Source organism: Mustela putorius, unplaced genomic scaffold (assembly GCF_011764305.1).
Source record: "Mustela putorius furo isolate JIRA1106 unplaced genomic scaffold, ASM1176430v1.1 tig00003870_pilon_pilon_pilon, whole genome shotgun sequence".
In the NCBI taxonomy this organism is placed as follows: Eukaryota; Metazoa; Chordata; class Mammalia; order Carnivora; family Mustelidae; genus Mustela; species Mustela putorius.
Genome location: NW_025422022.1, coordinates 10,741,284 through 10,753,704, shown reverse-complemented (window position 1 = coordinate 10,753,704; position 12,421 = coordinate 10,741,284). Strand labels below are relative to the sequence as shown.

Sequence of the window (12,421 nt, the reverse complement as noted above, 5' to 3'; positions counted from 1 at the left end):
TCCCCTGCCTGTATTCCCTCTCTCACTGTCTCTCCTTGCCAAACAGATGGATAAAATCTTTAAAAAAAAAAAAAAAGAAGAAGAAGAAGAAGGTAAAAAAAGGTTGTGTGCTTTTGGATAAATCCCTCCCACTCTTTAGGTCTGTTTTCTCGGTGGTGAAATGAGAAAGTCTCGCGCTTGTTGCCAGCTCAAATTGTAAGAACTTGCTAGTTTTGTTGATTAAGAATCAGTACATCTGCGTACACTGCATTACCATTTCTTTCCCAAATCCACTGTGGTTCTGTTTCTCAGTATTTTGACACAGTATTCCTTTTGTTTCTGATTCTGGTGGTTTGAGTGATCAGTTGTTTCTAAATACATCTCTTAGCTTTTTGCTGTGAATTCTGAGCATCTTACAGTTATATCCAAATTATCCCCTCTCAGTCTCTACCTGATTTTGTACTGAAAATATTTGTAAGAACCATTATAGCAAAGAAATAAGATGTAAATACAGTGAGTGGTGTTTGAAGTAGGATTTGGAGTTTGTAGGAAGGAAAACTAAACTTAGATCTGGTGTCCGATAAATCTGTGTTCCAGTCTAGACCCAGGGCAAGTTCATGACCCCCAGTCCTCAATTTCTTTATCTCTATAATGCAAACAGTGATTATTTCCCAGGATTATGTTGATGCTTAAGCCCTACTGTTCAGTAGACATTCAGTAGCTCATGCCCACTTTATGTATAACAAATAGTAATAGAGCCAAAAGACTTTGCGTATTTTTTGTGTACTTGAAGCTGTTAAACTTGATTGTCTAGCTTCAAAATCTTGGAGTATATCTGGATGCATTCCTCTGTGAAACTGAATATTTAAATTCTTTTCAACTCCAAAAATATGTGCATTTGAGTCATTTGTTTATATAAGGAGAACCCCCACTCTCAGTGACACTGTGTTTTGCTTAGAATTACATTCTACCACTGCCTCTTCCTAATGGCGTGCCAGATGTACAGAGGAATGGAGTTAGGAAACTTAAAAGTAGCGTGTGCCCAGTTAGGATTGTACTTCTGGGGTAACTGGTCCTCACATGCCATTTCTAGACATGCATCATACATATATAGAGAAAGATAGGTCTGAGTTATGTGTTTAGATTTTAGTCTTTGTAACTATTATATGACCTGTTCTGAAGAGCAAGATTTGTGTTTTTGTTCATTATAGGTAGGTGTAATACCACACAGCCTCTGAATAAACAAAATAAGTGGCTTAGGTTGTTTCATATTTTTTCTTGATAATCACAGCATAGGAAGTGGTGTTTTTCATCCAGCCTGTAATCTATTTTTAGATTACAGAATATTTTAGATTCTGTAAAAATTGGAATTTTTAGATTACAGAATTACCAAATACAAATGATCACTTGTATTTGGATGATTTCCTTTTAATTGTATTTAGATCATTTTTCTTTCTCTATTGGTTTTGACTGCAGTTTTAAATTACTCTAGAAGTATTCTGTTATTTTAAAAATAGCATTCGTGAAAGAATGAATATGTCTTTAATATAAAAAGGATAGATAGATGCTAGTGGAATGTGTTGTCTTACAGCCAAATTTATATCCTACTGTGGGGCTCCAAACACCAGGAGAAGTCGTCGATGCCAATTTTGGGCAGCATCCTTTCGTGTTTGACATAGAAGACTACATGAGAGAGTGGAGAACCAAAATACAGGCACAGATAGACCGGTTTCCTATTGGAGATCGGGAAGGCGAATGGCAAACCATGATACAAAAGTAAGTGAAGAAATTTGAATGGATGTTATTATTCTAAAATATATTTCTTATAAAACATTCTTTCAGCATAAAAGAATATTTACTGAAGCTTTTTAATCTAATTTATATCCTAATAATCTTAGTGTATCATTGATTATACTTAGATCTCTGGAAAAAGTAATTTACTCTTCTTAAAAATTATTTTTTGTATATCCTAATAATTTTAATATATTGATTATCTTTTAATCGCTATGAAAAGCAGTTCACGCTACTTAAACAATTAAAAAATCATTTTATATTTGGTGGCACACATACAAAATTATATTTTAGTCTGACATACGAATTTAGTGGAGGAAATAAAGTGACACTAGATCGCTTAGGTTGATTGATTTGCTATCCTTAGTAATTGGAGTTAATGCTTTCCATAGGTCAGTTGATTCTCTTGAAATAGTGCCGATGCAAAAGATAAATTCAGGAAGATAATTTTAGATTGTGTAATTCAGGAGCTGTGGGCTTTTGGGTATGAACTTGGCTGTGTTCAGCTGTAGTTCTGATATGGATGAGGATAAAGAAATACACAGTAAGAATAAGCATCAAAATAATGGTGTAGTTAATGTATTGGAATACAGACTTGGTATGAACATTTTGTATTTCAAGATTTGACTCATTTTTTTTTTCCAGTGAATCATTTACTCTTTCAGAAGTAATATCAACTATTTTTGCTTATTAGGATCCCTGTCCCGTTTTTGCTAAATCTGTTTATTATTTTTCATGTAGATTCAGGGAGGTTATAGTTGGGCCCTATTCTAAATCGGAAAATCTGACCAGAAGCCTCCAATTGAAGGAGTTTTAAAAAATCTTACTAATTATTTTTAATGTAATTTACTTTTACGTGTTATTATTAGACATTTAAGAGGCAGCAAAAGAAATAAGATCAAAGAGTTAGGAATATGGAGTGAGGATTCCTAAAAGTAGGATAAATACTTCACAGATTCCATAATAACAGTGGTACAGAATCAGTTGGGTAGCAGCAGAGCAAACAGTGGGTGTCCATAAAGGTATACCATAAAATGAACAACCTTTATCTCAACCCATTCCTTATGAAAAAGTAGAATTTCATTGGATTGGAAGTCAGGAAAATATAAGTCCTGTGACAGTCAACTTTATAAACTATACCTTTGCCAGAAGGCTGGAGATGACTCCTGGCTGTCCGTAGCACTAATTGGTAACTCTTAATAAAGCTTGAAATAGTACAGACTTAAAAAGAAAGTAAGTACCAGTAACTGTAAGTAGTCATTTCCACTGCTGTTGTCTCACCCAAGAAAAGAGCAGAGACTTCCAGAGAGCGGTAGTCTGACTGTTCGTCTTAAATATCTGTGTAATTGCTTTGAACAGTTGTACATTTAAAGACATAATAAAAGTTTTTGTCTGTGTCTTTTGGAGGCGATAATGATTGGAAGATACGATGATGATTCTGAAAACATGCTTCTTCCCAGGAGCGATTATCTGGTAGTGCACAACCTGTGCACTGGTATTTTTTGCCTGCACAGTTGACAGGAGAGCAAAGTCCGGCTGACAGTCATTTTAAAAGTTATTACCATGAGTTAGAGCTCGGATAAGTTGCTCTCCCAGGGTCACATCCCTTTCGTGCTTTAAAAATGGTCACTGCTGAGCATCACAGCAGGGCAGTAGTAGAAGAAACATCATTTCTCTTCATTCTGTAGCCAGAGTCCAGTGCCTTCTCCCATCCCCACCCCATTCTTTATAAAATTGACTCTCACCATGTCCTCCTAGGAAGTCCATGTTTAAAAAGCTCTTCCCTACCCTTTTAAACCTAATTTGACCAGTTAGATGAAATAAAATGAAAAATCTGTTTCTTGGAGATTTCCCCCTCTGCCCCCTCTGCCCCCTCTCTCCTGAATCACTGCTTCCTGCCACTTTCTGATAGGTCCTCAGTCATGCCAGAGGGAGGCAGGTTTAGGAGTTGAATATTTGGGTTAATATTGTTGAGTCATACTGTTTCTCACCTTTTGTAGTTAGATATCAAGGTGTTTTGACCACTTGATGACATTTTATAAAACTGTGTTCTCTGGAAGCGTGGCGCTTCCATGGGAGTCATACTTTCATGTCCAGTGACGCACAGTAATCTCTCACGTACCGTGATACTGATTGAGATGAGAAGGGTAGTTTCTCGTTGGTTAGTATTATCACCCGCATAGGCCTCGTTCTGAAAGATCGTCTCTCGTGTTCACGTTACTATTTCTTGTGTTCACGGCTGGTAGATCCCATCTCATGTGACCGATGAGTAAAGAAAGTAGTTGAACTCCATGACACGCAGAGTTCATCTGCTACTTAAAAATCGTCGTATTTTATAAAATGCCAGCACTTCACTGGGATAGGTCGTACAATAAAGATGAAATAGAAATTATGGTTAGTAGGATTGAATATGAGGCTGGGAAGTCACAGGAAAGCAGCCAGGGATCAGGGGCCGCCAAGAATCAAGAGTCTGCCCGTGACTCTCCTCCAGTGATAGTCATTCTTCCGGAGAGTGCTGGTAGCCTGGCGTTGGCAGTTCTCTTTGTGGACATACTACATGACCAGAACAATATGATTTTTTTTTTTTTTAATTTTATAGTTGAGGTTCCTAAAGCCTTATTTTAAAGGGAATAGGTTGGTTTTGTAACAGCAGAGTAGATCTTGTTTTATATAAATTGTAGTATGAAGCCTGTATTCTCTTGACTAAAAGATGTGTGTTTCTTCTTTTTATTTTAAGAATGGTTTCATCTTACTTAGTCCACCATGGGTACTGTGCCACAGCAGAGGCCTTTGCCAGATCTACAGACCAGACCGTTCTAGAAGAATTAGCTTCCATTAAGAATAGACAAAGTAAGGACCCTGTGGTGCATGGATAATACTTGTTTTCAGATTATAGGTTTGGTTATATTGACTTTTAGAAATTTTATTTTTTAAGTTAAAAAATTTCAAATATACTAACTTAAAATTGATGCCTCTGAAATTTATTTTCATTGACATTTTTGAAGATCACCTTACAAAAAACTCACATAAGACTCTGTTAGCATTCTGGATATGGACAGATACAATTTTGGAGAAAGTTGTATAAGAAATGTTTACCAATCTAGGAGATAAATAGTTAACACTTTTTTTTTTTTAGTTGGTAAAGTAGTGCCATGACTAGATATTAGTGCAGATAATATTTGAAAGAAATGTAAATCTTTGCATTATTCCAGTTGTTGTCTAAAGATAGCATTGATCTTGAGTTTTTTCCTGCTTCAGTCCCCGGGCCTGTGGCCAGAGCCAGGGCCTGTGCTGGCGGGGGCGAGTCCAGTCCGCATGTGGCTCTGCCGCAGTTTTTTGCCCTCTCGCTGTGGGCGTTAGTCCATCGGGCCGAGTGTGGCCTGGTGAGAGGACAGGCATCAAAACACAGCGGGATGGGTGAAGTCAGGATGCTTGCAACTTGCTTTAGCACCGATTCCATTGTGTGGTCACTAACCGTATGCTTGCCTGCGGTCTCACTATGTAACCGAGCTCTGACAAACGGGAGATGATCGTGTACTCTTTCTGTGTACTCATCGTCTGATTTGGCAAATCATCCAACACCCAGGGAGCCCTCAGTGAATGTTGAATTCAGATTTTACTCAAAGGCTAGCATTCTCATAGTACTGGGGGCAGAATGTTACATATTTGATAAGACATTTTGAATATTTTCTCTAATGTTTGCTATGGTCTTTAAAAAAAAAACACTTTCTTGAGGTATGATTGACATATTAAAAGCTGTACATATTTTTAGTGTGTGTAACTTGATGAGATTGGGAAAAGTATTCTGAGGCTGGCACCACCTTGTAGGCTGTAAACACAGTGTCTAGTACCTCAGTACGTCTTAACAGGTATTTTTCCTGTATTACTTGTATATTAGTTTGTGATTTTTAAAAATAGTTTATGAAATACCTAATATTTCTAGTTTTTTAATATGTCCAAAATCTCTCGTTGATTGCCCAATAGAAACTATGATTTTAGAAAAAGAAATGGAAGTTAATTGCAATAATTTATTTAAAGTATTTTTTTACCTTTCTTTTTTGACGGCCCTCTTAAGTTTATGTTACTACTCCTAAAAAATTGATCTCTTGCTTTCTTTCTCTAACTAGGAATTCAGAAATTGGTGTTAGCAGGAAGAATGGGAGAAGCCATTGAAACAACACAACAGTTATACCCAAGTTTACTTGAAAGAAATCCTAATCTCCTTTTCACATTAAAGTGAGTTTTTAATAAAAAGTTACTACATTATGTGTGTGTGTGTGTTATATATAATCAGAATTATTTTCATGTTTTAACAGTTTTAATCTTTGTTTCACCTTGTTTCAGGTATTAATATAATTTTGTAATATAGCGCATTTAAGTAATAGATGATTTTTAAAAAAACCCTGTGTTGGGGGTTATAAGCAGATGATATCTTTTACTCTGGTTGCTCTTCTGTTACGCTGGCTATATATGTTCAAAAGTGTTAAAATCTTCTTTAGAAGATGGATTATCTGTTTCTCTTCCCACAAAGTTATTGTAAGTCTGTGTAATTTTGGAAAATTGTGGTAAAATATACATAACATAAATTTGCCAGTTTTACACGGCAGTTCTGTAGCATTAAGTACAGTCACACTGTTCCGCAGTCCTCACCAGCCGTCCGTCTCCAGAACTTTTGTCATCATCCCAAACGGAGACACGGACTTCCCATTTCACCCTGCCCACAGCTCCTAGCAACCACCATTTTACTTTCTCTCTCTATGAAATTGAATTTGACTACCCTGATACCTCATCTAAGTGAAATCACAACATATTTGTTCTTTGTTACTGGCTTGTTCCTCTTAGCAAAATGTCCTCAGAATTCATCCATATGTAGCATATGTCAGAATTGCGTTCATTCCGAAGGCTGACTGATAGACGTTTGGGTTGCTTCCACTCTGGTGGTCGTGAATCGTGCTGCCATGAACCGGGTGTACAGATACCTGTTGGAGTGCCTGTTTCCAGTTCTTCGGGGTGTATACCCAGAAATGGAATTGTTGAACTGTATGATAAATCTGTATTTAATTTTTTGAGGACATTAATCCTTAGAATTCAATAGCCCCGCACCATTTTACAGCCTCACCAACAGCCTAAAAGAGTTCCAGTTTTTCCACATCCTTGTCAACACCTTATATTCTGCCTTTTTTTTTTTTTTTTTAAATAACAGCCATCGTAATGTGGCTTTTTTTGTTGGTCTTTCTGAATCTTTATTATTTTGAAATTTAGGTGTTATTAAGCTTAATATTTCCTGTCTTCTAAGTATCAGAAACCCTTTGTAAGCCAAATGTTAGAATTATTTTGCTTTAGAGTAAAATTTTAAGTGTGGCCCATTTTGGTGAAGAAGTTGCAAAAGGGACCTAGGAATGAGGAACAGTGGGGAGCAGTGCTCTTTGTGTCATATGTCCAGGAAAGCACATCCTGTTCTTACGTACTATTTGACTTGCTATCGGGTGCAAATATTATTTGATCAAGTTATTTTTAACTTCAGAAATGAAGCCCATATTGATTTTATTATACTACAGAGAGATTGTCATTTTCTCGGTAACTCTTGAATAAAGGAGATACAATGTCTTTTGCTTTACACTCTGATTTTTCTGGAAAATTTCAGATTTAAGCAGTACAGTATATGAAACCACAGGTAATATTTTTAGTATACAATGGAAAGGCTGTACTTAGTGATAAATACAGTTTTTTAAAATATTTCGTCTCAGAAATCTGTTGTACTAAATAAACTGTTTGAAAATAAAGTCAGTTTATCTTTTGTTTTTTTTTTTTTTTAGAGTGCGTCAGTTTATAGAAATGGTGAATGGTACAGATAGCGAAGTACGGTGTCTGGGGGGCCGAAGTCCGAAATCTCAAGACAGTTACCCCGTTAGTCCTCGACCTTTCAGTAGTCCAAGCATGAGCCCCAGCCACGGGATGAACATCCACAACTTAGCATCAGGCAAAGGAAGTACTGCGCATTTTTCTGGTGAGACTCAGTGTTACGACAGAACTTAGAAGTTTTTACCCTCCTTTGTGCTTTTGAACCAAAATTTAAAATGTTTAAAAATCTGGGTGTTTGCACCTAGCCGTTTTGCACGCAGGCATACTTGATCTCACCATGTTCTGGAAAACAAATGGTGAGTGGATCAGATGGATGTTTTTAGTACCAGGAAGGTAACGTGAAGAAGGGGTGGCTCTCAGGCTGGGTTTCGAGCAGATCTTCCTAACATAGGCCAGCATCTGAGTTGTCTTTGGAGATGAAGTCATAGACGTTCAGTGAAGCTAAAAGGTCAACGTGCGTTCCTGATGAAGTGGAAACGTGGGAAGGGGGTGCCGCGGTGGTGGTAGCTGTAGTCCACCCGTCACCCCGCCTCGCTCGGCTGCCTGCTTTCTCATCCGCTCCCTGCCGGCCGGGCGAGGGTCTGCTCTGCCCCGTTCTTTTCCTCCTGGCCCTTTACGGGCTCCCTGGTCTTCTGTCTTCAGGCTTTGGTGTTTTCTTAATGACAGTTCTCTCCTTTTTTGTCATATATGACATCACTTCTCTAGGTTTGTTTCCGGTTTTTCTTAGTTGTCTTTCTTTGCTTGTGTCTCTCATTCCTGTTCTTCCCAAGGGATTCTCCTGTCTCTGTGTGTTCCGCTTTCTGAAAAGAATCATTTCTTTTCCTTTCATAGAGTAATAACCCCTTTGCTTTTCCTCCATTGGCACATAGCTTTCTCCGTTAGTGCCTCTCATTTTATTGACCTCGCCGTCCCACAAATGCCCGTGATTCTTGGGTTTGTATCCTTCGCCTCCGTCTGTCTCAAAGCCCATACATTGTCTCAGATGTGGAGACCGTCTTAGCTTCGGGGTATTTATATATTAGATGGGCGTGATGAGAACCCTGCCCTCCTGGGGGGTTGTGGGGATTAAATAAGATCCATAGATAAGCCTTCAGTGAATGTTAAGGAAGATAGTAATTACAGCCCACAGTTAATATCCTCGTGTCCTTTCAGAGAAGTTGTTTGTTTACTGTTTAAGTAATGCATCGACTCTCCTACATTGTGAAAGTTTTAAGTGCAAGACCAGAATATGGGTACATTGTTTACAACTTAATTTAGTGTGTGTTTCTGTGTTCATGCATCTTTTTCTTTGTTTCCAGGTTTTGAAAGTTGTAGTAATGGTGTAATATCAAATAAAGCACATCAGTCATATTGCCATAGTAAACACCAGTCATCCAATTTGAATGTACCAGAACTAAACAGTATAAACATGTCCCGATCACAGCAAGTTAATAACTTCACCAGGTACGTGATCTCCCTAGCTTTTGCATTACTATAAGCAACCTGCGTGTAAGTGTCATCATTTTTAATAATTTAGAAAAATTGAATTATATGGTCCATAATAGGGCCTGGGAGTTCCCAAGCCCCAGAGAATACAAGGGCGGGCAGTAAGTTCCCCAGAGCTCTTCACCCCCCGTGTGCGCGCGGCCTCCTTCCTTTGGTCCTTGCTCTGACTCTGCGTTCCCTCCTCCGCCTGCTGGGACTGTAAGAATCCGCTCTGGGCTCTGCCTTCTTCTGGTTTTCCTGATGGCACTGGCCTCTACAGATGGTCACATAGATGCTGTTCTTATATTTCCCAGTGAAGTCACAGTGGTCTGTTTACTCTCCAGAAGTAACATTGACAACTATTTTTTTTCTCTGTGTGGGTTTGTTTTTTTTTTTTTTTTTGGTGTAAATGTATAGAATGTTTCCTGGGTTCCAAATAACTTTGTGAAGAATCTTTTCTGAAAGCCTGTGTTTAGAGAGCTTGCTTATAGCAGCAGATGGACCTTAAGTCATTTAGTAATAAACATCCAGCATGAGCGTGGTATTGAGGAGCTGTTGGGTGTCAAACGTTCTGCTAGGCGTGGTCTCTGACTTCCCAGAGCTTTGAGAGTAGGGATGTCTTTTTGACTCTGCTAAAATCCTGCATCCGCTCAGTTGCATCCGTCCAGATACCTGGACCTGAAGGTTCATGGAATGTTACCGTTTGGATACGAGTGTATGAGAGCAAGCTCTTACGAGGTCAGCCTGCCTGGATCATCCAGCATCTGAATTCACTTTGGTTCAGGACTAGTGGAATGATAAAAATAATACAGATTAAAAAAAATCACGGGTAGATTTTATCATTCTGTTGTTGGTTTGGTCTCATTACCTGAATTGATTGGTCGCAGTGCTTGCGGGGGGGAAATGTTCATCAGTGCAAAACTTTCTCACATGGAATCTTAATGGAAAGATGATTCTGGAGAGAGGCATAGGTATAAAAACCTGTATTTGTGATTTGGGAGAGTAATCAGAATACCCACATTCTCTCTCGACTTACCGAAGGGATCGTGTTGGGTGGTGGGGCTGCAGGGGGGTGTCCGCAGAAGTGGTGTGGGTAGAGTGGTGGAAAAAACGGCCATCTCGGGCAGAGGAGATTAGGGTAGCCTTTCACAGGAGCAATGACGTACTAGAAAACAGAAGATTAGAAGACTGGGTTGTAATCAAAATTATGCATGGAAATGGAGGAAGTTAAGACTTTTCCTTTAGGTCTTACTGTCCTATATAGCACGTCTGTCCTGTATTGTTGGTAGAAGGGTCTGTCCTTGTCTGGGGGCAGGACTGCGGGCAGTTCATGGGTTAGTCTCTTAAATACTCTTCATGGCAGGAAGTTGCTAAAGACACCTGTTACCACCTGAGTTCAGGGCAGCATGCTCACTGGAAGGGTTTGGTGACACAGAGGAAAGGAAGCTTTTAAACTACTTTGAACTACTGGGGCACCTGGGTGGCTCAGTGGGTTAAAGCCTCTGCCTTAGGCGCAGGTCGTGATCTCAGGGTCCTGGGATCGAGCCCCGCATTGGTCTCTCTGCTCAGCGGGAGCCTGCTTCCTCCTCTCTCTCTGCCTGCCTCTCTGCCTACTTGTGATCTCTGTCTGTCAAATAAATAAAATCTTTAAAAAAAAAAAATTTTAACTGCTTTAAACTACTAAACAGTTACATTTATAGGTGGTAAAGTCGTCCTTACAGTGGGATTGCAAAGTAGGCGAAGATGGTATTAACTATTAAAACCATTTTGCAGGTGTAGAGCTGAATACCAGAAGTGCAAATGACTTCTGTGGGAGTCAGTTTCAATAATCAGGGGCTAGTAAGTTGCAGAACCGTGACTACTTCCCAGGATTTCTGACTCCCAGACTTGTGCTTTTTGCATTATACTGCACTCTACCCTCTGCCCATCGGAAACGCTGCCCCCCCCCCCACGTCTGATCCAGCAGGCTATGAAACTCAGTCTCTTTATTACTCTTGAAGGATGATTTCCTCGGTTATGTCCCCACTCAGTGTTGCGTCACTCCTTGTAATTAACTTTCACCATCTGAGTGCTGATCCTCTGTTCACCCCGGGAGGGCAGAGACTGCTTCTCCCGAACACAAAGCACGCTCTAAAGCTCTTCTTAAATGGGTTTCAAATGAAGGAATCCCTCCCAAATACTACATTGTTTTGTCAAAAGAGGAAAAAAAAGTTTAGTATATTTATTAAGATGGCTAAAAACTATGATCTTAAGAATTTCCATTAAATTAAACATTATTCTCTCTAAAATTTGATTTGTCTTACCCATTCTCAAAGTTCGTCAGGATAGAGTAAACCAGGGCGCCTGGCTGGCTCAGTCAGTTGAGCATCCGACTCCTGATCTCGGCTCGGTCTGAGCCCGCTTTGGGCTTCGTGTTGGGCAAGGAGCCTACTTTAAAAAAAAAAAAAAAAAAAGTAAACAAGTGTTTCTGACTGATGGAGGAATCCTGGGCCCATTGCCCCATTCTCCCTAGATCGGTGTCTTTTCCCCTGACGTGTGTTGCTGATAGAAGCCACACTCTCACGCGCACACACTTCACCTCGCATGCTGTCCCCGAGGTGTTGCCTGTGGTTGTGTCTGGTGGCCTCATGCGCCGAGCGCTTTTTGCTCATCTGCATTCGGTGTTGCTTTTTTCTCCCACAAACGAATATACGTTGCTTTTTAAATGAGAAAAGTACAGTTTAATGTATTTGCTGTATTTTCAACAAGTGTGTCCTTCTGGACTGTGGAATCCTTATGTAGATTTTCATTGGAGAAATCTTTGAGAATAGGTGTTTGTCGTGCTTAGAGTGCAGGGGTGGGTCGGGGTGGGTGGGGGGACGCGGCGGCGGCGTCAGCGTGTCCACATGCGGGGACTGGCACCGCGCTGTTGTCAGGAAAGGAGACGCAAGTGAAAGGAGCAACCTGCGTATCCAAAGTGGCATTTTTAAAATTAAGGTTTGGCAGATTCTTTAGAAAGAAAGAAAGCCCGTGGGAGGAAAATCATGTTGGGTGCCGACAAGGTCTGAGAGGACCAGACAGAGCGCTTTTCCAAGTCATCGTTTACTTCTGTGGGAGGCTGTTTTTGAGCCGCGAGGACACATGCTAGAAAGTGACCATTAAGGAAGAAATCGTCTTAGGAGAGAGGATTATGAGGGCCGCAAAGAGGTGAGGCAGCACCCGGGAATAGTTTGAGAATGAAGTCGCCTCCCCCCCGCCCCCCCCCCCCCATTTTCCCTGAGTGCTGGAAACGCACGCAGCAGGGTCGGGTGGGGGATCTTGGGGCAAGGGCTCATCAGCGAGCAAA

At 40.0% G+C, this 12,421-nt stretch overlaps 1 protein-coding gene across 2 annotated transcripts in view; it reads left to right on the top strand.

Annotated features, from left to right (window-relative positions):
- The window catches only part of RANBP9 (RAN binding protein 9), an 88,548-nt gene that overhangs the window by 61,748 nt on the left and 14,379 nt on the right, over window positions 1-12,421 (top strand). For both annotated transcript variants that reach the window (XM_004753756.3, XM_045066997.1), the window contains exons 6-10: window positions 1,571-1,755; window positions 4,508-4,620; window positions 5,898-6,006; window positions 7,587-7,777; window positions 8,931-9,075. In XM_004753756.3, the coding sequence (XP_004753813.3) occupies window positions 1,571-1,755; window positions 4,508-4,620; window positions 5,898-6,006; window positions 7,587-7,777; window positions 8,931-9,075 (743 nt within the window). The remainder of the gene's footprint in view (window positions 1-1,570; window positions 1,756-4,507; window positions 4,621-5,897; window positions 6,007-7,586; window positions 7,778-8,930; window positions 9,076-12,421) is intronic.